General features: G+C 40.4%; 1 protein-coding gene across 1 annotated transcript in view; it reads left to right on the top strand.

Moving 5' to 3' along the window:
* Positions 1 to 9561, top strand: part of ST18 (ST18 C2H2C-type zinc finger transcription factor) — a 116113-nt gene extending 106552 nt beyond the window's left edge. The window contains 5 exon segments of the mRNA XM_030553082.1: positions 263 to 484; positions 1991 to 2079; positions 3586 to 3689; positions 6646 to 6789; positions 9236 to 9561. Coding sequence (XP_030408942.1) covers positions 263 to 484; positions 1991 to 2079; positions 3586 to 3689; positions 6646 to 6789; positions 9236 to 9376 — 700 coding nt within the window. The 3' untranslated portion in view covers positions 9377 to 9561.
* The last annotated feature ends 14449 nt before the right edge of the window (positions 9562 to 24010 follow it).

Raw genomic sequence — 24010 nt, 5'->3', positions numbered from 1 at the left:
TTTCTCTGACATAGTTTTATATAATGTCAATGCTGAAGTGGGTAAGGCATACAGCTGTATTAGAAATGCCTCATCCTGAGATTTGCCAAACACCCCTCATTCCCACTGATATCAGTGGGACATTCGGGTGCTTCTCAGGATCAAGCCCTAATACAGACAGCATAGTAGCCACTTAGACTCCTTTTCTTAGATGGTTGTTGTTAGACTATTGTCTTCTGTTCTCTTGAGTAAATATAAGGATTCTTTTGCTGTGTTTCTATAGATGTCCAGTGATAGGCTGTGATGGCCAAGGTCACATATCAGGTAAATACACTTCTCATCGCACTGCTTCTGGTTGTCCTTTGGCTGCCAAGAGACAGAAGGAGAGTCCTCTCAATGGGTCTTCATTATCCTGGAAACTGAACAAACAAGAGCTGCCACACTGTCCTTTGCCAGGCTGCAACGGGCTGGGTCATGTTAATAATGTTTTTGTCACCCACAGAAGGTATAATTTTGTGTTTTCTCTCTTGTTTGTTGTTTTTTCTTGACAATTCACTATGGTGTTGCTTTTAAAAAAATAGAGCTGTAATCTAATTAAATTATGTTGTATTCTTAAAAAGAGTTTATATAGCAGTTGAGGTGATAGGAAGCTGAATAACTTGAGAGTTTGCATGAGGTTAAAACTATTTTTAACATTGCCCACGAGACAATGACTTTCACAGATCTTTCTAGATTTCCTGAGACTGATTATAGGTTTTTGGAACAAGAAGAAGGTAGTTAGACATATATGAAATTACCAGTATTGATTGTGTATCTTCAGCAGGTAATCCAAAATGTTATTGAAATTTCACCACAAGGTTTTTCAAAAGCAACAATTGCATTAATTTTGTTATTACACAAATTGCAAAATTCTTACCATCCATCCCCATGCATGAGGCCTGTGCTTTCTAGATCCAGCCATGAAGACATTATGAGGAGAAAAAAAATCTTAAGAATGTTGCTAGTTAACATAATTTGTAAGATGATGCATTTTCCCAGTGTAGAGAAGACTGAAAAAGTTTCTGGTGGCCTGCTAGCATTGCGACATCCTTCTGGCCAGTAGTCTGCTCAAGACAAAGAAATAGTGGTCTATATTTCAAGTCTTAGAAGCCTTCATTGCCCCTTATGTCGAAATACCACTCTCATTAGAAACTCTTATTTTTCACAAGCTAAGCAAAACCATGACTTTGTCCCATGGTGCAAAATTTTCCTTCACTACCAGCTTGACTAGATCAGATTATGAATCCCTCTTCCATTTCTTGAACATAAGGGTGTTCCTTATTGTTTACTTCTAAAGACCCTGCAGTCAATCTTAGCCCTTGAGTGCTAACGGCCTCATATAATTACCAATTGTAAGATCTGAAATAACAAATAGCTCTGAAAGTCATCAAAAAGCAAAGTGACTATATATAATACAATCTTTTTAAAAAGCTATTGCAGCCTATAGTATAAATCCAGAGGTATCATCATATTGGTCATATTATGCATCATCAAAATGATACTATAGTTAGGCACAGTGAAAATCTGCACCTCAGTTGTTGTTTTTTAAGTTGGTAAACTCAGCATTTAAAGGGATGCTACTGCCCCCTTTTTTTTCTGAAGCATAATTCCTCAATAAACACAGTGGAAAGTTTTGCTTAAAAATTGATGGGACAATATGACCTCAAGATTTCTGTAAATATCACATTCACATAACCTTAGAATAGCTCCCACTGCTATTTTCATTTGTTTGAAATGTCTGTAAAAATAGTTTGCTTCGAGGCCGAGACTTCGGTGCCAATTTTCAAGCCAGAATTCTTTTTTACAGCGAAAATTGCTCTTTGTGAATTATTTTATTCCCTGTAACAAGGTTATAATGGAGCTGCTGACATGACCTTAGGAATAGAGGTCTGAACATGAGCACTGTAATATTGCTATAAAAGGATTGCTTCCATTTTCACATGGGTCACAGCATTTTTTCTATCTTTTCTAGCTTGTCAGGGTGTCCTCTGAATGCACAAGCCATAAAAAAGGGCAAAATCTCAGAAGAACTAATGACTATCAAGCTTAAAGCAAGTGGGGGTAAGGAGACATGCAAATGATGGTTACATTTATATAGCTGCTAGGGACCCAATTCTCATTTACCTATTGCCTCTTTACACTACGCTGACCATGCAAAAGGGTCTAAAAAATGGGTATAAATGCCTTTAAGTTCTCTTTCTTTAAAAACAATAACAAAATTTCTTCATGGAAGTTACATGTCATTCACACATCATTTACATCCATGGACCATAACATGTGGGGTACACAACTAAGTCTGATTCAGGTTTGGGGTTTGGTTTTTTTCTGTGTTGTTCATAAACCAGCAGAAGTTACCTCAGTTAAATAAAGATTTACAACCCCTCAGAGGGATACATGTAAAAAGCAGAGTTTATCTACCTCATTCCCATTAACTTCATATTATATTGCTCAGTCTCCGTGCAATACTTTGACAATTCTCCCCACATTAAATAGAATGGAACATCTGTCAAATAGTTATAGGGAACTTGATTCTGTTTCCAGTGGGTAGGGCTCAGGGACAGGATTCAGGAGACTTTGGTGGTATTCTTTACCCTTTGTCCATATTGTCTATTTAGACTATAAGGTCTTCAGGACAGGAACAGTCTCTTATTGTGTGCTTGTAATATGCCCCGCACAATGGAGTGTTGAGCTTAGCGGCCTGTAGGTGCTACGAAAATAAAATAATTAATCTGCAAGCAGAAGTAGACCCAGAGTGATACTGAGTGAGGGGAAAATGTTCATCACTGGGGGTGGTGGATGCTCAGTACACCTCAGGATCAGGCTTTCATTGAGGCTTTGGTGGGTTGTTCTTTTTCAGCTGGTAGATGTGAATAGTGAGTGCTGCTTTTTCTCCATGTTGCCTTTGCCTCTTTTGGCCTCTCTACAATTTCCCTCTCACAGTACTTTAAACCACACTATGTATCACAGCAAAATAAAGCCCTGATCCTTCTCTTATCAGTCAGCCCATACAGAGCTCCTTGCAGGACCAGGGCAGATCTTCAGCTAGTGCCAATAGTCACAGCTCTAGTGAAACCGATGGAGTTATGAGGATCTGACCCCGCCCCCCTTGGAGTGGGAGAGGGAGAGGGACTGCTCTTACTTTTCTGCTACGTCTAAAAATCTCCACCAAAACCACAACACACCCTGTATTATTTTTTTTAAGGTTGTGTTTTGGATTTTCCTCTCTCAATGCCCACAGATCCTCTTTCCCTCTCACATCTCTCTCCCTGCTGTGGTTGATTGTTTTACTGAACAGTGGGGGACCCACTCTGACAGGAAAATACAGTAGGTCAATGAAACTCGAATTACCTTTTGACCCTTGATCTCTCTTCCTGATTTCAAAGACGCTTCAACACAGGGTGCAGTTTTGACAAACATCAGTAAAAAACCCATTTAAAGATCCCCAGTTTAATCTGAAAGCCTGTTTTTTTCGTGCTACACAGTTCAGTGCACAGGTACTCACAGAATATTACTTCTTTTCACATGTTCACATTTAAACCTGTCGTTGCTCCATTCACCATTTTGCAGGTATCGAGAGTGATGAGGAAATCAGACACTTGGATGAGGAAATAAAAGAACTGAATGAATCCAATCTTAAAATTGAAGCTGACATGATGAAACTTCAAACCCAGGTATAACAACAAAGTAAACAATTCTGTCAGTTCTAATGTACATATGTAATGTTATTTTTAAACTTATGTATCCTTTAAAGCATTGTGGCTTTAAACAATTTTTCACAAGCTTTTCCATTTAACAGTGAATGCCTGCGTATTAGTATAAAAGACTTGCAGGGTGAATAAAAGGAACTAAGCATTTGAGGAACTAATCTTAACAAACAAGGAAATCATAGTTACTGTATAAAATGTGCACTTTCTTTTGTTAATCACACGCCTGCATATGATATCCTGTGGGCATGTTAAAAACCCATGTGCGGAGGCTTCATAGTAATATAATATAATGAAGCCATTAGGTCACAAGACTGTGACTTATTAACACACTCTAACTACTACTGAAAGTAGATCTTTTATTATTATTATTATTATTTATTTACAGTTTTTCCCTAGTTCTGTTCACCATATTCAGCTAATGAATGTTTTAATTTAAATAGTTTGAATTTTGCCTCTGCACAGTAGATAGCAGACAGTGGCTGCATTTGCTAACCTGTGCAGTGCATTAGGTAGGGTAGGAGCTATTGCGAAGGCACAGATCTCTTGATATTTTAAATTGTTTTTAATTATATGTGAGTTTATGGGGAAAGGTGCTAGTTGCAGGTCCACAGTTCAGGCTGAGCTGAGTATGTAAATACACAGGGTGACATATATACTCACTTCTATTTCACCTGGTGAACTAGGTGAAAGTGAGAACAGAAATTTGCCTCAGAATGTTAGGAGCATTAGGATTCTAGGTGAAATTCCTGAAGGTTAACAGATCTGAAAAATAAGATTGAATCCAATTTCATCCCAAACAAGTTCAAAATAGTTTATAGGGGCCTCAAATTACAATTGTGTAGTATTTATTATTAGTGAATCACCTGCATTACAGCCTGAAATAGAGACTTGCTGAATTCGCACATCCCCAGCTTGTCTTTGCCCCATCACTTCTTAAATTGGCCTGGCCAACAGTTGTGATTGTATCAAGAAACTCGAGCAGGGATTGTGGTGATTTACGCTGCTGCTTCCTCAATCCAGGTAGACTAGGAGGGGTCTGCAATTTGGGTTGTGACAATTTTTAAATCAAAGTTGGAAGCTTTCCTAAAGATATACTTTGGTTCAAACAGGAATCATTTAGGGAAATTCACTGATCTGTGTTATATAGAATGGCAGACTAGATAATCATAATGCCTTCTGGCCCCTGAATCTGAATCTTTGAATTTATGCCACCACAACTCAAGGAGTTAATCTGGCCATCATCAGAGAGAGATTCCAGCAGCAAAAATGAATACAGTGTGCAGAGTTCATGAAACTCTCTTATGAATAGTGTGTGCATTTAAATACAAATGGGCCTGATTCTTCATTGTTCTACTCCTTAGGCCAGGGGTGAGCAAACTTTTTGGCCCGAGGGCCACATCTGGGTATGGAAATTGTATGACAGGCCATGAATGCTCACAAAATTGGGCTCCGACTGGGGGTGCGAGCTCTGGGGTGGGGCCAGAAATGAGGAGTTCGGGGTGTGGGATTGGGCTCCAGGCTAAGGCAGGGGGTTGGTGTGTGGGGGGAGTGAGGGCTCTGGCTGGGGTTGTGGTCTCTGGGGTGGGGCTGGGGATGAGGGTTTGAGGGTGCAAGAGGGTGCTTCAGGCTGGGATCAAGGGGTTCGGCGAGCAGGAGGGGATCAGGACTGGGGCAGGGGGTTCTGCACACTGCCCTGTCCACAGGCACTGCCCCTGCAGCTCCCACTGGCCATGGTTCCCAGCCAATGGGAACTGTGGGGGAAGCACTTGGGGCAGAGGCAGCGTGTGGAGCCCCTTGGTTGCCCTTCTGCATTGGAGTCGGAGGCGGGACATGCCACTGCTTCCGGAAACTGCTTGGAGCAGGGCAAGCCCCTGACTCCTCTCCCCAATGGGAGCTCGAGGGCCAGATTAAAATGTCTGGAGGGCTGGATGTGGCCCTCGGGCTGTAGTTTGCCCACCCCTGCCTTAAGCGATTATTTGCAGTTGTGGTAATGGTACCAATTCAGAATTCTGCAGTCTCACTGGTGATAGCACTTTCCCCCCCTTTGCACAGATATAAATTACTATACAAGATGTTGAGCTGTGGAGAATCAGGACCCAGCATCTCTAGCTTCAGCTTTTCAGCACGGTTTTTTCCATGCGAAATTTCACAAATGTGTACATTCCAAGCTCTCTCATTCTTGTTAGTTATTCTCCAGAAAAGGATGTCATTTTGCTAACCTCAGTGTTGCTTCTTCAAAAATTATATTTTCATCTCTCTGTCCAGAGATTGACTGCACAATCATATTTGTTCCTTATACAACTTCTCAATTTCCTCCCCGGTATATTTCATTTCTTATTGTCTCCACTCTCTGCCCTATTTCTAATCCCAGTCAGTTCAGAATTCTAACCTCCACGCAGGGGGAGGGCAGAAAAGTAGCACAGAGAGCTAATACCAGTGTTGCAGCTATTATAGTCAATCAGCAGGGATGCTGTGAGAACAGAAGAGCAATGTAAACATCAGCTTTCTTCTTCCTTCCCCCAACCCTGAGGCCACACTCCCCATTCCCAACTACACAATGACCCTTCCACCTGCCTGGCAGCTTGAGGCTCTCTGGGGTCTCTAATCCATTTCGGAACTCATCTTCCCAACACAATACACGCCTCACTCAGCAGGGCCACTGTCTACAGCTTCATTTAAATAAGTTTTCCTTGCGAAACAACAGCAGAGTTCACTGGTTCAGAATTAATGTGACTTATCCCCTATTATGAGTATCTTGTGGCCGTGTTATGCGCGACTCTTATAAAAATATAACTTAGGTTCAGATCTCAATTGACAGCTTTCACAGTCTTGTGCTCCCTCTTCCAAGGGAAACCTTTCATTTTGGGTTCAAACTCCAATCATAATGTTGCCAAGGGTCTTGTTGTGTTTGTGATTTTAGATCACATCTATGGAGAGCAATCTGAAAACAATAGAAGAAGAGAACAAACTTATAGAGCAGAACAACGAGAGCCTGCTGAAGGAATTAGCTGGCCTAAGCCAAGCCCTCATCACCAGCCTTGCCGACATTCAGCTTCCACAAATGGTAAGTCTGCAGCTAAAAACGTTGCCACTTCTTTGAGAGCATGTGTCTACATGTTTGGCCAGAATGGTCTCTCAGTGCATCACTGATGTGGATTCCCTTCCAGCTCACATGGGACTGCCTTCCAGGGTTTAATCAATTTCCCCACACTTCATTACTCTCCCTCTACATGAGCATGATGCAGTACATGCATAAAGTTTGGAATATTACTAGCTCCAATGTTTTAAATATTGAGAGGTAGTTCAGCCCAAACTCTGACCTGGTATAAGAGGATGCAAAGCAAATATTTGATGCAAGGCAAGTATTTTATGCTAGTCCCAACCTGAAGGAATGTCCTTGTCCCATCCAGGGTTAAGCTAAGTCCTCAGATGTGGGAAAGTGTCCCAAACATCAAGGTACTGCAGTAACATGGGGCAATCTTTATCCATGCAAGAATAAATCTTTGCATCATGTTCCTAAGGCCCCTCTATACAAGATTCAGGGTGACTGGTGTGTATTCTCATTCAAAACAGAACCATGCCAAAGGCCAAGTGGGAGGAGCCATATTCACATACTGCCCATGCTTTACCCTCCAGGAATAGAGTCCCATTCCGTGTAAAACATTAGTTTATTTAAAATCAAACTATACTGCATGTCTCTGGATTGGTAATGCAATATAGTTACCCTTAAGGATGGAACCTGGCATTTCTGGGTAGTTCAGGCTGGAAGTAACTGTAGTTGATACTCTGATGTCCTTTCAGTATTTTATGTGCAATGAGTTTGATTTTCACATTCTAAATTTTCCCTGATGTAGGGAAGAATCTTTTGGTGGCTCTGTGCTCTGGACCCCAGACATAAAGAGTGTTCCTTGAGATCCCTGTTTACTGCACTTCAGGAATCCCAGACTCATAGGAGGATCCCTAAGGGACTGCCCTAGTTTACAGCAGCCTATAGGTTGCTCTAAGCTATGCCAGGTGCTGGTTCAGTCTTGGTCAGGCTGAGGATCAGGGAGGCAAAAATCTACCTTTCCCCATCCTCCCAACCACGTCCATCACCAAGTGCAGCACGGTTTTTTCCATTTGAAATTTCACAAATGTGTACATTCCAAGCTCTCTCATTCTTGTTAGTTATTCTCCAGAAAAGGATGTCATTTTGCTAACCTCAGTGTTGCTTCTTCAAAAATTATATTTTCATCTCTCTGTCCAGAGATCGACTGCACAATCATATTTGTTCCAGCTCCAAGAATCTGGTTGTGGGTTTTGATCTACACTAGAAAATTTTGTATCCATTTTCCCACCATGACAAAAGCAGTGGTATAACTCCTATTGTAGACAGGGCTCAGACATCTTCACTCCTCATGACAATGAAACCATCCAACAGCAAGGACAGCACCATTTCATGATAATCTTCTCTCAGTAGATTTTCATGATGCAATGTTGTGTATGTCTGAATTCCAACTAAATTAGCTCTTAGCACCAATACTACTGCACCAGTGCCAGAAAAGAATCACAACATAGTCTAGGATAGACTAGGCCTTCATCTTGGTCCTGTGAAGCAATGAGTGTCTCCTGTAAGGTGATGAGCACTCTCAGCTCCTGCTACAGTTAAGATCAGGGTCTAGAGTCTTATTCAATTGGATCTCTGACAGCACTCATCGAGTCCTATATTCATTTTACTGTAGAGTCATAATGTTGCAAATATGTGAGGAGTTGACTGATTCTGCCCTGTAATTTGGCTGGGAATTGGCCAACTCCCTTCACTGAAGATAATAAAAGCTTGGTTTGAGGCCCTGTTTCAGGAAGTGCTTAATACACCTACTGAAGTAAGTGGAGTAAGTGGAACCACTCACTTGGTTCATGTTAGGCACCTGGTTAAGTACTTGCTGAACCAGGGCATTAAGGATTTGGCTCAGTATGCGTGTACATTCTCTTTCTACCTGTCTTCCTTTGCACTCTCCACACCCAGACGCTCCCCATTTTGTTCTTAAAACCCAGATTGTCCAATTTGCTTAGAAGGTTTTACCCCATTTCATCCCCACCCACTACTGTCGTTGTACTTTGTTCTGTAACTGCCTCTGAAGCTAAGAACGTTGTATGCCCGTTAAGATCCGAATCCTCCTCTCTTTATTTACACACAGTCCCACTGTACTCCGAGGCAGTACATGCTTGAGTAAGGCACACAGAATTTGGCCAGAATTAAAAAGCAGGGCACACCTAAGACAAATGCCTCACACTCCCTTCTTAGAGGGTAAGCATGTAGTTCCCACAACAAATTAAACTCCTATCACCTCCAGCAAACCCATCAGTAACTTAAATGCCTGCCATGCATCTGACCTCAGCTCTCCCCAGTCACTTTCTGACAGGACAGCCATATCATCACTTTGCATGCTGTCTGTTAACATTCTTTTTGGGGGGCGGAGGCCTTAATTTTGGCTCCTGGAATTGGTATAATATGTTTTGTTTTCATTTAGGGGCCAATCAGTGAGCAGAACTTCGAAGCATATGTAAATACACTCACAGACATGTACAGCAATCTGGAACGGGACTATTCCCCGGAATGCAAAGCTCTGCTGGAAAGTATCAAACAGGCAGTGAAGGGCATCCATGTGTAGGATGTGAAGGCTGCTGGGCAACAGAAATTACTTAACAGCAGTAAACTCCAGATGGATCTGTTAGGATTTCATGTACTGCTAAGGCGTGTAGGTTGCCGTGCTGCATTTACAATTGCAACATTGCACTAATTTTCCCAGCTGACATAAAAAGGAAGGAAAACACAACAGACTATTTGTATTAACAGCAATGCACTCAATTAATATATTGTATTTATTTCAATACAATTCCTTTTTTTCCTTCTTTTGCACTCAGTTTTTGTAAAGTGAATGTAAAAAGTGTGTGCAACTATTTTTTATATTTTTATTTATTTCTAATCAAAGAGTTGTGTTTTTTTATCTTTTAACAGCATTTTTGCGGCCTGCCATATTTTTACAAATGTGTTTATTAATTTATTTTCCAGTGGGATTTTAAATAGACTGAAAGTTATACTGTAAATTAAATATCTTGCTGGGTTTGTACAGGAAGAAAAAAAAATACTATGAAAGTAACAAATGACCGAACTGTTGTTCTAGTTTTATTTTCATCACATACTGCTTTTTTATAATGGCTTTGTATCAGAAATGGGTTTGCAGTAAACATAAGATGTGAGGAAGCAAGGAATGAAAAGATAAATGGCTCCCACTAGTGGGGAACCTGCGCTCTAAAAAGCACAGTTTGCTGAAACACAGTGTGTTGAAGAATTGTTAAGCAATAATGAAATATAGCAATCAGCAAAGCATTTGACTTGGCTGTGTGTTTTAGCCTACACAAACAATTATTTAAAATGTTTCAGAAGAACATCAGAATTATTTTAACAATGCAGTTTTTTTCCCAAGTTAGTTCAGAGAGAAAAACTAATCATCCCTAAACAAGAGAGATGATTTGATGCAACTGGTACTTTTTTAGTACAATATGTTGTTACATTAGACAAGTGACCAATATGATTATGCATTTGTATTTGCAAAATACAAAAGCATCCAAACTGAAGATTTTGTACATACCAGTTAATCCAACAAATCTCCCCTGAAATGGCATTTATCATACTAGTTGGAACTGAGAGAAGCTTAGAAGGCAGCAACCTGGAGAAAAATAATATTCCAGTCTCACTGTAATTGGTTTTCTCTTAACCTGAACTGTAGCAATGCACTGGTTGGTTTTAACCTCTTCTTATACACAAAGACAATGTTGATATTGAATCGGTTACCAGTCTTTTGGTAGGGTGCCAAGTGCTACAGTACATACGGACACACACATGTACAAAGGTACTTGGCTGTGCATCTGTATTCAGTTAGCCGGTGTTTTGAATTTCTGAATCAATCAGAGGTTAGTAGTTGCTATAACAGAGGCAATGTCTATTTCAGGGATTGTAAGTAATTAAGCACTATTTCAAAAGTTTTTTTTATATTTATTTTTTTTAAAAGAAAAGGTGTAAACAACCAGCTAAACTGCCTTTTTGGTATGCACACATCCCTCATGTGCATATGTGCCTCAGTGTAAATGTATACATGACTCTAGCGTGTGTTTAATTTTTCTGTGCTACAATGAAAGTGTTTATTTTTATTAGCCTCATTTATATTTAGACTGAATATGATGGCATTCATAGGCTTGACATATACAAATATATTATTACTATTCCTGCACAAAATGTAATATTCAAAGGTGATTCAACTCATGCACTGTGGTCACTGTTCTGGATTAGGTGGGGCTTGCTTTTCATTTGAGGGTTGGTTTAACCCTCTGATCTTAGATGGAAGAAGATGTATGTTCTTAGAAGCTGTGTTTATTTTTAAATCAATTTTTCAAAAGCTACCGTATGTGCTGTCTAATATAAATTGAAGGACACCAAACAAAAATTTGCTATTAAAGTTATTGTACTTGCTAAAAACAGACAGACATTTGCTATACTTGTTAAATGCATACAAAATGAGTTCACTCATTACAAAGACTAAAATGTAATTAACTCCATATTTTAACAAATTTGTTATATATTTTATTTAATTTACATTTTAAAAAAATCTCTTGCCAACCTATATATTTATTACTATGATTTACGATGGCTTCAGGTTAATTTGTCTGTGTTTGGATTGTTTGCTCAGGATGTTTTGTGAAGTATGTTTGTATTTATTTGCTTCCTTTGTACTTGATGTGTTTTGTAATGTGCACTGATTTTTTTTCTTTTTTCTTTTTTTTTTCTTCTGTGTGTTAAACTGCATTGATGAGCTATACTGTAAATTAGACCTTTTGTAAAAAGCAATGATGTATGCATTTTTTAATTTGGAGTAGTTTGTATACTGTTTCTTCATACAATTAATATTTCTTACATCAAAGCAACAAAACTGTTCTGTGCTGTACATTTGGTGTATGGTAGGAAATAAAATTGATAATGAAACATTGCTACAAGTTTTGGGGAGGGGGTGTTGAGCCTTCAGATGACAATCTGTGTTGCACATTCTTAGCGGCACCTGGCACTATACAATGTGTCAGATGTTTTGCTTGTTTTGTGTACAAAATGTGTCATCCCTGTAAGTAAATTTATGGCATAAATATTTTAATTAGTGTTTTATGTTGTCAGATGGAAGTAAGAAAAAAATGGAGATACTTAAGTGATCCTTTTCATTACCCAAGGAAAAGAAATCAAGAAAATAATTACTACGTTTAAACATTATTTAATGCACCATGCGTTCTTTTCTTGGCAGTTTCAGACTCTACACTAGCAAAGGGAGGGATATGAGCTGATCTGTACCAGCTGCTAAATGATATTTAAACAATAAAAGCCATTGTAAAGTTTGTAACAGTTAGGAGCCACCTACCATTTCAGTGCAATTTTTTGCTGAGATTTGCAGTGATTAGACATTGCACAAATGAAGAATCTGCTGGTTTTAGAAAAGATATTTCCAGTTTCTAACTGATTCTGTGTTCCATTGTCAATTGAAGTGGAAACAGGATAATTTAGTTTTGTTAGTAGAAAATATTTTGCTATCTTTAATGTACATGCTATCTTTAATGTAATGGAGTCCATTCTTAGACTCCAATCTTATGTGGCTAAATTGAGAATAACTTTAAAAGAAATGTGAAACTGGAAGGGCTAAAGCTAGGGAAGATGGTGGAGTAGAATTGATGTAGATGTAGATGACTCAAATGCTGGAAAAACAAACATGTCCAGAGTTGGAAGAAGAGATAGGCCCAAGATGTAAAATTTGGATCCACATGTGAATTCTGGACACTCCCGACATCTGGAAGAGTTTGGAGCTAGGGTTTTGGTACAGCTCATTATAGATAGAAAAATTCTGATCCATATCTAGGGTTGCTAGGCATCTGATTATCGACCAGAATGCCTGGTCAAATAGGGACCCTGGCAGCTCCGGTCAGCACAGATCAGCAAGCTGTTAAAAGTCCAGTTGGCCACAGCGGGTCAGGCAGGCTCCATGTGGCTCGCAAGAAGCAGCCAGCATGTCCCTCCAGCTCCTACACAGAATAGTGGCCAGGAGACTCCATGCAGTGCCCCAACCTGCAGGCGCCATCCTGCGCATCGGCTCTGCAACTTCCATTGGCCAATGGAGGCAGCACCTGCGAGCAGGGGCAGCGTGCAGAGCTCCCTGCCACCCCTCCACTTAGGAGCCAGAGGGACATGCCGTTGTTTCCCGGGAGCCACAAGGACTTCCTCCATCACCGGGAAATACCAGGGCCGCCTGAAATTAGCATCACCCGGACCCCACATCCTAAATTCCCTCCTGTGCCTCAGCCCTGAACTCCCTCATGCACTCCAAGCCCCTCATCCCCCAGCCTGGACCCCATTCCTGTGCCCCAAACCCTTCATCCCCAGACCCACGCCAGAGCCCGCACCACCAGCTGAAGCCCTCATCCCCCTGCCACACCCCAATCCCCCGTCCCCACCTGGATCCCCCTCTTGCACTCTAAATCCCTCGTTTCTCTTCTCACCCTGGAGCCCATACCCCTAGTCAGAGCCCTCACCTCCTCCCACACCCCTACCCCCTGCCCCAGCCCATTGAATATGAGCAAGTGAGTGAGGGTGGCGGAGAGCAAGTGACAAAGGGAGGGAGGATGGAGTGAGTGGGAGCAGGGCCTGAGAGAAGAGGGGGGTCCCTGAGGAAGGAGCAGAGCAAGGGTGTTCGGTTTTCTGCAATTAGAAAGTTGACAACCTTATCCATATCAGTTTTGAATTCCAATCCCTCTCCAAATTCAGGGACATTTAGATCTAGAAATTTGGTTCAAGTCTATTTCTAAGAAGAAGGTGAAAGCAACTTGTAAGGTAAAGTGAAAACTGGGCTACTGTTTAGTTTTCTCCTTCATCATTTGTTTCCACACCCTCTGCAGGTAAACCACACCAGTTTACACCACCTTTTGCTCACTCAGTGGACCATATAAGGAGGTAATATGTGCAGCAGGTACATTACCTAGCTGATACGTGTGTAAATGGGTCTGAGTACTTAGTTTTCATTTACACGTAGACCCCTTTACATCACTGTAGCATAAATTACCAGAGCAGTAGAAAGAGGATTTTGTGTAAATGTGTTTTGGGTACCCTGAGTGTTTTGTGCAAACTTGCCTGAGGGGCCCAGTGTAGGAGGCTTGTTCAGAGGCTACCTACCAGATTAGGCTCCCCCCACACAACTTGGGAAGGCGGATGCCTGTCTTTCCCTGTTTCTGAATCACTCTGGGATTTAAGTGGAAGAGAGGTGTCCAGATGCATAGTGTGAGGCATCAGTGCACATGCTCATGTGGGGAGATAGGTGCCCAGGAGCGTAAAGTGAGGCTGAACTGCACGTGTCAAAAGGCAAAAACTTAGGCACCAAGTTTAACTATCTATAGCAGTGGTGGGCAACCTGTGGCCCACGGGCTGCACGCAGCCCAATAGGGTAAGCCGCTTATAGGCTGCAAGACAGTTTGTTTACATTGACTGTCCAAAGGCATGGCCACCCACAGCTCCCAGTGGGTGCGGTTCACTATTCCCAGCCAATGGCAGCTGCAGGAAGCGGTGGCCAGCACGTCCCTGCAACCTGCACCATTTCCCGCAGCTCCCATTGGCTGGGAATGGCAAACTGCAGCCATTGGGAGCTGTGGATTACTGCAGGAGGCCTGCGGGCTGCAAGTTGCCCACCACTGGTCTATAGGGTGAGGCAGCAGGTGTGCAGAAATTTTGTGGATTGCAGCAGTGCCTAAAAACAAGCTTTAGGCCCCTGAAAACAGGACTTAGGCACCCTAGTAACTCTGTGGATCATACCCACTGTCTTTAATATATGCTAAGCTAGTTAGAGTTAGAGTTTAGGCAACTCCTTAAAATCACCCTTTAAATATGGGGATCTGAACGTGGCCCCATATCCCCTGACTTCCAGTTCTGGTTAAATCACTAAATCATGCTGCACTTGCAAATTCTAGCCCAAGGGAATTCGTTATCATCTGCGTTAAATCAGGTTACTAGTTCAACGTACCTTAGAGCTACCAGCATAGTCGCTGAAAGTAAATGTTCAGTTAGGACCACCTCCTGCTCGCTTCTCAGATGAATGGGTTTACTCACCTAAGACGGCAAGATCTGGCCTTTAATTAGTAATGTAAGCAAGACCCTGACACTCGTGTTAATATTTATTTAAAAGTTAAGGTTGGTTCCTCTTCTGGAAGGTCTCATCTATACATATGTATGGAGAGGTAGGCATGGAATGTCCATGACAGTCCATGATCCTGTAGAAGCTTTTCTATGAGTGCACCACTTGCACTAAATCACAGAAATGAGAAAGAGGCAGGGCCAGGCAAATGACTGAGCTCCACAGTATCATCTGATCCTCCCATGTACATGGTGCTCTCCAGTGCATGACAAAGCTGACAGCATCTTGTGTGGTATAGACCACTGGCCCCAAAATTGTGAGTTTGGGGCAGCAGCCACAAGAAGACATACCCTCTCTAGTGCTTACAGTCTTCTGAAATTAGTGAGCAGGAAATCAAACACACTTTTCCCAGTGGCTTTTGATAGAAAATATTAAATGCTATGTGAAATGGGTAAATTGTTGTTACATAAAGACTGTTACAGGATAGGTTTTTAACTAGCCACTGAAATTATTGCTTTTATGTCCAGCATTGAAATTAGTGTCTTCCACAACAGAGGCTAAATTATGTAAACAAGCCCAGGTAAATTATTTTTAATCTAACCCAAAACAGGTCTTCTGTCTGCAATAACCTCTAAAACATTTCCAGAGTGCTATTGCTAGCACATTTAATAAATCACTCTGAGGCAAAAGGGATGATAAAACCTGTATATGTGTGTGTGGTTTAAACCACTATTTGTCTTTGTTTAAAATATTATTCAGTGTTTTAAATTCTAATTACCCAGGGACTTCTGCTGTGCTAAAAGTTTTCCTTTAAATAAGTAGGGGTATGTGTGTGTGTGTGTGTGTAAAAAAACCGTATTCTTCCACAGGTCCTCATTCAGCAAAGCATTTACATATGTGTTTAAATCCCAATAACTTCTATGGGACTTAAGCATGAGCTTAAATGCTTTACTGAATTGGGGCTTCAAATACGAGAGAGGAGAAAGGGGAACAAGACCAGCCAAACTCTGATATATACAAGCTGATAAATCCATGAAAACAAATTGGCATCTTAACTGGCAGAGACAAAGGTCTTCAAGTCTAATGTGTAGCAATCCGACTCTGTTCTCTACTGCAATTATTTTTATATTTAGCAATTAAGTGGGAATAAATCACCTTTTCTTCCATGTTCTATTGCTCTATCTCTGTAATTATAATATGCACATTTCCAGTAATCCTCAAACTTTACCTTTACTATGGTGCGTACACTTTTGCTAGATGCACTTCCATCCCCCAGTCTTATAGCCTCTGACTATGTGAAGTGATAAGATGATGCAGTGGTATGATGAACGTAAGCTTCTTTGTGGGCTAATGTACTGTCTGTGTTTAAAATATTATTCAGTGTTGTAAATTCTAATTACCTTGGGACTTCTGCTGTGCTGAAAGTTCGCCTTATAATTTATGTAGATGTATTACTCCGACTTTAGTGGACAATCTCCTTTGTTCATCTGGCGTAGAATAGTGCTGGGGTGATGGATCTGCATGCATCTTTCATGTAATGTAGGACAGTGACCTAGTTTCATTACCTTTCATCATCTTATTTTGGTTTGTTTTTCTTTTGCCTCTTCTGTTCTAGCCATTCTTAGTCAGCCAAGCTTATGCATAATTTCGTTAAGGATTAGCCTGATTTCTTGTCTGACTTAGTGATACATATTTCTTGTTCAAATGCTTTTCATTGTTAAAGGATTTTAATGTGGGATACTGCCCAAGTATTTGGGGGGATTTTTCAGCCATTGTGTAATTCTGTTTGCATTACTATTATTTTACCTCTTTGTTATTATTGGTCAAGACTTTCAAATGAAACTAGTGATTTTGAGTGCCCAGCTTGAGACATCTTAAAAGGGCCTGATTTACAGAGGGTGATGGCTCCATTTTAACTCAAAATCATGGTCTTTTGACAAATCTCTCAAGCTGGACACCGAATGTTACTACTTATGTTATGATCATTATTTTACTATAATTTATTTGTATTAAAATAGTAGCCAGTGACCCCAGTGAGAATTAGGGCCTCGTTGTTCTGGGTGCAGTAAAAACATACAATAAAAGTCAATCTAACTCCTTGAATGCCCCAAACTTAAATCAATGGTCAGACAAACATGTCTGTTACTGTTAAGACATCTTTTTACTACTGATGAACAAACTGGTAAAGCCAGAATAAGAATCAGCCTAAATCCAACCTCAAACTTTCTATTAAATTGAAGATGTGGGTCAGTTCAGACAAAGGAAAGTCTCTCCTCACCACAGGAACTGAGCCCACTCATGCCTGTCTTCTCTTTGTTCCTAAAGTAGGAGCTATGGCTCAAAATATGAGACCCCTGGTTTCCTGTAATTGGACTCTCACAAACTCTGACATACTCTCTTGTTTGCCTTAAAACAAGAAGCTTCACAGAGTGCAAAATTTGGACTTAGAAGCAAAAGAGAGGCTGATGTCAAGCACTCTGACTTTATCTTTAACTGGAGCAGGGGAGGAGTTTAGAGCTTTAGTATTGTGAGTAGTCCACTTGTGTGCCTCCTGTAGGGTGGCCGTGTTCCTTAGTGAATAGAGTATTAGACTCATGAGCCTATTCCTAGCTTGGCCACTGGCCTTCTGGATGATCTTGGGCACGTCAGTTCACATCAGTTTCCTCATCTGTAATGCACCTGGAGGACTACTGATGAGCAAAGTAATTATTATACTATTAGAGTAGTAGTACTGAGATAGATGGGACTACCAATGGAAGTGTTATGCTCATTAGGAAGCATTTGCAGGATGGCCACCTTGCTTCACCTATTCTGATAAAATGTAAATCTTTAGCTTTTGGTAGCACTGAATACTATGGAACATGATGTGCAGGAGTGATCCCTATGTGGTTCCTTTCTCCAGCATCCTCAGGACTGTGTCCATTTTACTCTTGAGAGGTACTACAGAAATCCCCACAGCTCTGGTATAGAATTGAAGCCCATGTTTATCAGCACCTACATGCTTCCCGATGCTGGGTTATTTTATGCTGATATCATGGTTCTCATTTTATTCCTATGATGCCTGGATTGCATCATTTCATCCAGCAATATTGTCCAGTTAATGCTGTTAGTTGGTACAACAGAAGTTTTGCAAACTCAGTGACTCACAACTTTTTAAAAACAAATGAGAAGGTGTTGCCATGTGGCCCTTTTACCTTTCGGGTATTTGAGTTTATGGCTAAGGGCCTTTATTGGTGAAAATTTTTCATCTTCAGTAGAGATTAAAATTTGGGAACCTGAGAATTGCCAGGCTGGCTCAAACCAGTGAGCCATCAAGTCCAGTATCATACCTCCAACAGTGGCCAGATGCTTCAAAGGAAAGTGCAAGAAATCCTGCAGTTGACAGTTATGTGATATCCCATCTACAGGGAAAGTTGCCTCCCCATCAGTTAGAGGTTGGCTTATGCCCTGAAGCATGAAGATGACTATCCCTTCCAAAACTCTCGCATTATTTTAATCCTTACTATTCTAACTCTGGATGGGTGAAAAAATTGGAAAAATTGCTGTCCTGCTGCTCGCTCTTCCCACAATACAACTGAATTCTCTTGTGTCACTTTGGAAACAGAGGATGACTGTAGCCATCATTGATTGTCTGAGACTGATGCCGATTTGGTGGTCAACGATGACCTTTTCGCCACCAGATTATGTGACAATGCAGGCCTGTCTGATAAGGTGCTGTGCAAGTTCCAGGAGGTTGCAAATACAGCAGCAAGGTTTCTCATCCAGACTAAAAGATCAGAGTTTATTTCCCCAATGCTGATAGTTTTATACTGGCTTCCAGTTCATTAAAGCTTTGATTACAATACTGCACTATTTACATGCAAGATTTGGCATAGTCTTGGCCATTCATATGTAAATGAACTTGTATGCCTTTCTGCTAAAGTCAGTCTTCCAGTTCTTACTCCGCATTTCAGGACATATAACTTTATATACTTTAGCTGTGATGCACCCAAGGCATGTTATCTCAATTCTGAGATTCATTCATGATTAATCTGTCCCTGGTTTTAAACCAAAACTTCAATTGTACAGTACTCGGCAAACTTTTTGGCTCATGAAGACGGCAAATATAATTACATTATTTGTACAGTGTCCTGCTATGCTTCAGTGTGAAGAGTGCATTATACATTTATTTTTGCCTTATTTTTCCCACGTTTTAGTTTTTGTTCCACCAAAACTTCAGACAAGTCACTCTGTAGCTATTCCTCTATTGTCTCAGTCATTTGTTCTCTCTGTGATCCTCAATACTTCTTTTTAAAATGAGCTAAACACAGACTATTCTCTTTTGTTCTAGTAGGCTGGGGTTTTAGGGAGCTCTTTATTTGTAGGGCAATTATTATATGTATGTAGATCAAGGCATTAGATATTTTTATCCCCTACTTGTTATTAACAAGCCAGATGGCACAGGCTGCCTCCACTCATATTTGTAATTATCAGACTGCAAAATGAAATATACATGGGGCAAAGGAGAGGATGTATATTAAAGAAGCATCACTGAGAAGTGGCTTTCTTGGAGACTTTGATTTACAAAAGGGGATAGAAGCTAGGATATGCAGCCTCCTATACAGTGTATAGCATTAGCTGGAGCAAACTTGTCTAACCTCCAACATTTCAATACTTTTTCACTTTTTTTCTCCTCTTGTATCAACCCTGATCACTAAAATCTTGACTCAGCTTCTGTCAATTAGATTTTGTCTGTGTAAGGTAGAAGAGCAATTTGATTGGCTTTCAAAACTGTCAGTCTGTGTGGTGGGTGTATAGCCAGAGAAGCTATGGAAGAATTAGAAATTAACATAGAGTTTGTGCATCCTCCCTCCCAATTTTTCTCTTCCCCCTCCACGCATATATATTATTAAATCTTAATAATAGGGAAATTGCTCCAACACTGGAATGAAATATACAGAAAGGCTAGTACTTTTTATACAAGTATTATCACATAAGGGTAATTTCCAACCTTTGATTTTAAATATAACATCTGATTATGCTTATAAGTATATATGTTATTAACAAACTTTGAGTTAGATCTTTTTACAGAGAGGCATGCGCCGGGTCAGTGATTCCTGATCATACCTAAGACGTCAACTTGGTTCAATCAATGGCATAGGGCTTTAACTTAGTCAGCACAGACATCTGTGGGTAATGTTTTGAGTGAAACTCATATTCCCAGCACTTTGGCCTGTAAAGCTTAAACATAAGTGGCTACAGCTATAGTGAGTTACATGGGAGGTGTATGAAATTCACATACCCTGTTTCCAGCTAAAAGCACTAACAAAATTGAATTGGGGGCTGAATCTGTGGCCAGGAGAACTGGTCAGCTAGGAGAATTTAGATTAAAAGACATTTTTTTCTAGATTCCCCCAGTTGCTCCTAGGGGATATTTGGGGATTAATGACCCAGCGTGTATATTAATGGATTCTGCTGGGGTGCTATAATTTGAGGCATTTCAGATTGAAGAGCATAGATGTAGAAATTTCAGAGAACATCTTCCCCTCAAAAAAAAAAAAAAAAACCCTTCCACAAGAACAGCGAAGAAGATGGCTTTGTGGTTAAGGAACAGGACAGGGAATCCACTGGCTTGTGTTATATTCCTAGCTCCTGTGCATCCTATGTGAGCTTGGGCAAGTCATTAAGGACGTATTTTCATACATGAACCTCCGTATCTGCATACTTGCCTCTATGTGCTTGCACCTGCATGCGCATTTCAAACATCCTAATGCTGATGAGGTGCAGGTTTGTCAGTGCAAATTCTCACTCTTGGGTTCACATAGGTGTTTTGATTATTTAAAGAATGAATGCAGGTGTTTGCATCTGCTGTGTTAACATGCAATTACATGTGTATGCAACTGAAGATGCACATAAGGTGAAGGCTGGAAGGGCATGATTGGCAATATAACTTACTTCTCCTGTGCCCTAGTTTCCCATCGTCGAAATGAGGATGACAATATTGTCCCCGCCACCACTGATGGCAGTAGACCCAACTGATGTTTGTAAAGCACTTTGAAATTCTTTAAAGGAAGTGCAAAGCGTTAATCATATGTGCAATCAATTCATTCACTTACAGCCCAGAAAAGACCTTTGTGGCCCTCAGAGTTGGTGTATAATAATAGTTATGTTGTTCCAGTAAAGTGTATCCCATCACCTTCCTTCTGTATCTATTTTTCTGAAGGCCGTTGCTGTTACTGACATTCCCAGGAAAGGTTAGGAAGAGATGAAAAATGTTCAAAACATAATCTCCTTACACATTTAAGACTGAGTTGACAATCTCTCCTAGTTGTCACAACTGCACCAGATCAATTCACTAGTTTTGTTTTTATTTAATAAAATGAGCTAGTCCAAAGGTTGATTGGTTTCCTGAAGACTCAGCACTGAATTAGATGTTTGAAGAGCACTGACATCCAAGCAATTATCTCAGGCCTGTATTGCAAAGAAGTGGTTAAATAGATGAACATCTGTGTACTCACGTATAGTTGCTGTTTCACCCACAAGCAGCTGTGGCACGCACAGGCAAAAATTCTCTACATGGTGTTAATTACAGTGTGCATTACAAAGGAGGCATAGTCACAAAAGCATGCAATCAGCATATGCTTTTTACTTTATCTGGAATGGGGCAGCCCTGCCAGAGCCAAGGCTAATATACATAAAATGGGTTTCTTGGCCAAAATTAAAAAACAAAACAAAACATTTAATCAGATCTGAACAAGTTTGGGAAACTCGCGTGGTGAACAGATTTTTTTTTTTAATTTCAAGTTTGCCAGGCTGACAAGCTTCATTAATTCAATGGGAGAAACAATTAAGTGCATAAAAGAGCCATCTTGGGCTCCCAAATTCTTACAACATGAAATCATTCTCTGTGGTTTTGTTTTAATAAACTTTCATTGCTCACTTCACATTACTGGTCTATCGCAGGTTGATGCTGTTAGCAAACTATTTCAAAGAGCCACATTATTAACATTATTTACTTGTTTGATGGGAGGTTCTCCAGGCTCCAGTCAGGACTTGAGGTCTCATTGTACTAGCCATTGTGTTAGCATTTAACAACATAATGCTCCCTGAACTAAGGATCTTATGAGGTGTACGAGTTTTCCCTTCTTAATATCTTTCCTCCTCTTGGTCACTGCTCTGTACAGGTGAAATTCTCTCCTGTGCCAGCAGAAAGTCTATGACCCACCTATGGGCTCGCACAAAATCTATCCACCACTGAAATCCCACAAGTGGGACTTAATGTAATGCACAGACACGTACTGCCCTTCTGGATAGGAGTGTATTTTACCTGTACATAATTTACTCATTCTCTATCTATGCACTGTCAGACTTGACTATCTCCTTAATTATTAGAAGCTGAGGGGTTGTTCCATATGTGAAATACAGGTAATTATCCCTAAAGTTGAAACTAAGAATCGGTTTTGACCCCTGATTATGATATCACAAGGTGTTCATGATCTCCAAAGAAAATATACAGGCAAACAAATGCCTGTACATTTCAGGGCAGTGTCAATTAGCTACCACAAATTTAGAAAGAGATGCTCAGTAATGTAGGACTCATTAATTTCTAAAATGTAACTTTTTCCCCTTGGTACACCTGCCTTCCATTCATAGCTCCAAACGGCACAATCTAGCCCAAAGTAATTCAGAAGTAGTAGCATGTAGCAGGAATTAGTGATAAATACATCTTCCAAAATTACCCATGTAGGAGTATCTTTATACCCAAATAAATCCTAATACACTGTAAAATCCTAGGGAAACCATTTTCTATCCATAGAAGTAACTGGGTTCCCTACATAAGAAAGATATTAATTAAACTTAAAAAGTCCAACAGCTATTATGTGCCATTAAGTAGGTATTCAGATAAAGGCCATATAAGTCTTTTTATAGATAGATCAATCAATCCTCCTTTTTCATTGCATACACTGCCCTCACTCATTTACTGTGGACCCTATGACTCCTGGTTTCCATCATGCCCAGGACATTCATACTGTTGCTACATTAGTCATAAGCATCCTAACAGTTCTAAGACTCAGCCACAAAAAAAGTTGTGAGCTGGAAAAGAGGTTATGAAAAATTGTGTATACTGAATAAACAGACTAGACACACTATTGTTATTTACTCCCTGTATCTATAAGGAGCTCAGTCATTCGTGTTAAAAGATAACAGGACATGTAAAGCTATACTGACTTGTGTGTATGAGAATCATTGCCTTCTACTGGAATAAGCTTAGGATAATTCTTTATGATCCGTCTAACAGAATTATTGGAGTGCGCTGTTTGGCTTATTAGTAATACCTGTGTGTAGGAAGCCAAAGCAAATGGCCTGAGTTCAAAACCCATTGTATTCTTTTATTACTACTGTATTTTATGATCACATGGATTTCTGATCCAGCAGAAACTGGGGATTACATGACAAGGAAATGACAGGCTGAAATTTTGAAAATGGTAGTTTCTTTCACAGAAGGAAAATCACAAGATGGTTATGGTAAAGAGAGCAAAAGTCATGGAAATATTGTTTAGTGGTCACAAGCCTTTATTTTTCACTCAAATAGCCAGTCAGACAGTGTCTTTTATTCATTACTCAAGCACAATGCAAAACTTCACAGAATCCACTCCCATGAGAGAGATCACATATGCCCATCCTCAGGAACAATTGCTAGGTCACTTGAAAAAGCAAAACAACATTACACATTACACTAAGGCTACGTCTAGACTACCTGCCGTATCGGCGGGTTAAAATTGATTGCTCGGGGATCGATATATCGTGTCTCATCTAGACGCGATATATCGACCCCGAGCACGCTTATATCGATTCTGGAACTCCACCAACCCCAATGGAGTTGCGGAATCGACAGAGGGAGCCACGGACATTGATCCCGCGCGATGAGGATGGGTGAGTAATCCGATCTTAGATATTCGACTTCAGCTACGTTATTCACGTAGCTGAAGTTGTGTATCTAAGATCGATTTCCCCCCGTAGTGTAGACCAGCCCTAAGTGAGTCAAGGTGGGTGAGGTAATATTTTCAGGTCTGAAGAAGAGATCTGTGTAAGCTTGAAACTCTCTCATCAACA

The sequence above is a fragment of the Gopherus evgoodei genome, chromosome 2, assembly GCF_007399415.2.
Source record: "Gopherus evgoodei ecotype Sinaloan lineage chromosome 2, rGopEvg1_v1.p, whole genome shotgun sequence".
Taxonomy (NCBI): domain Eukaryota; kingdom Metazoa; phylum Chordata; order Testudines; family Testudinidae; genus Gopherus; species Gopherus evgoodei.
Note: the sequence above shows the minus strand (reverse complement) of the source record. Positions and strands in the feature narration are given on the sequence as shown.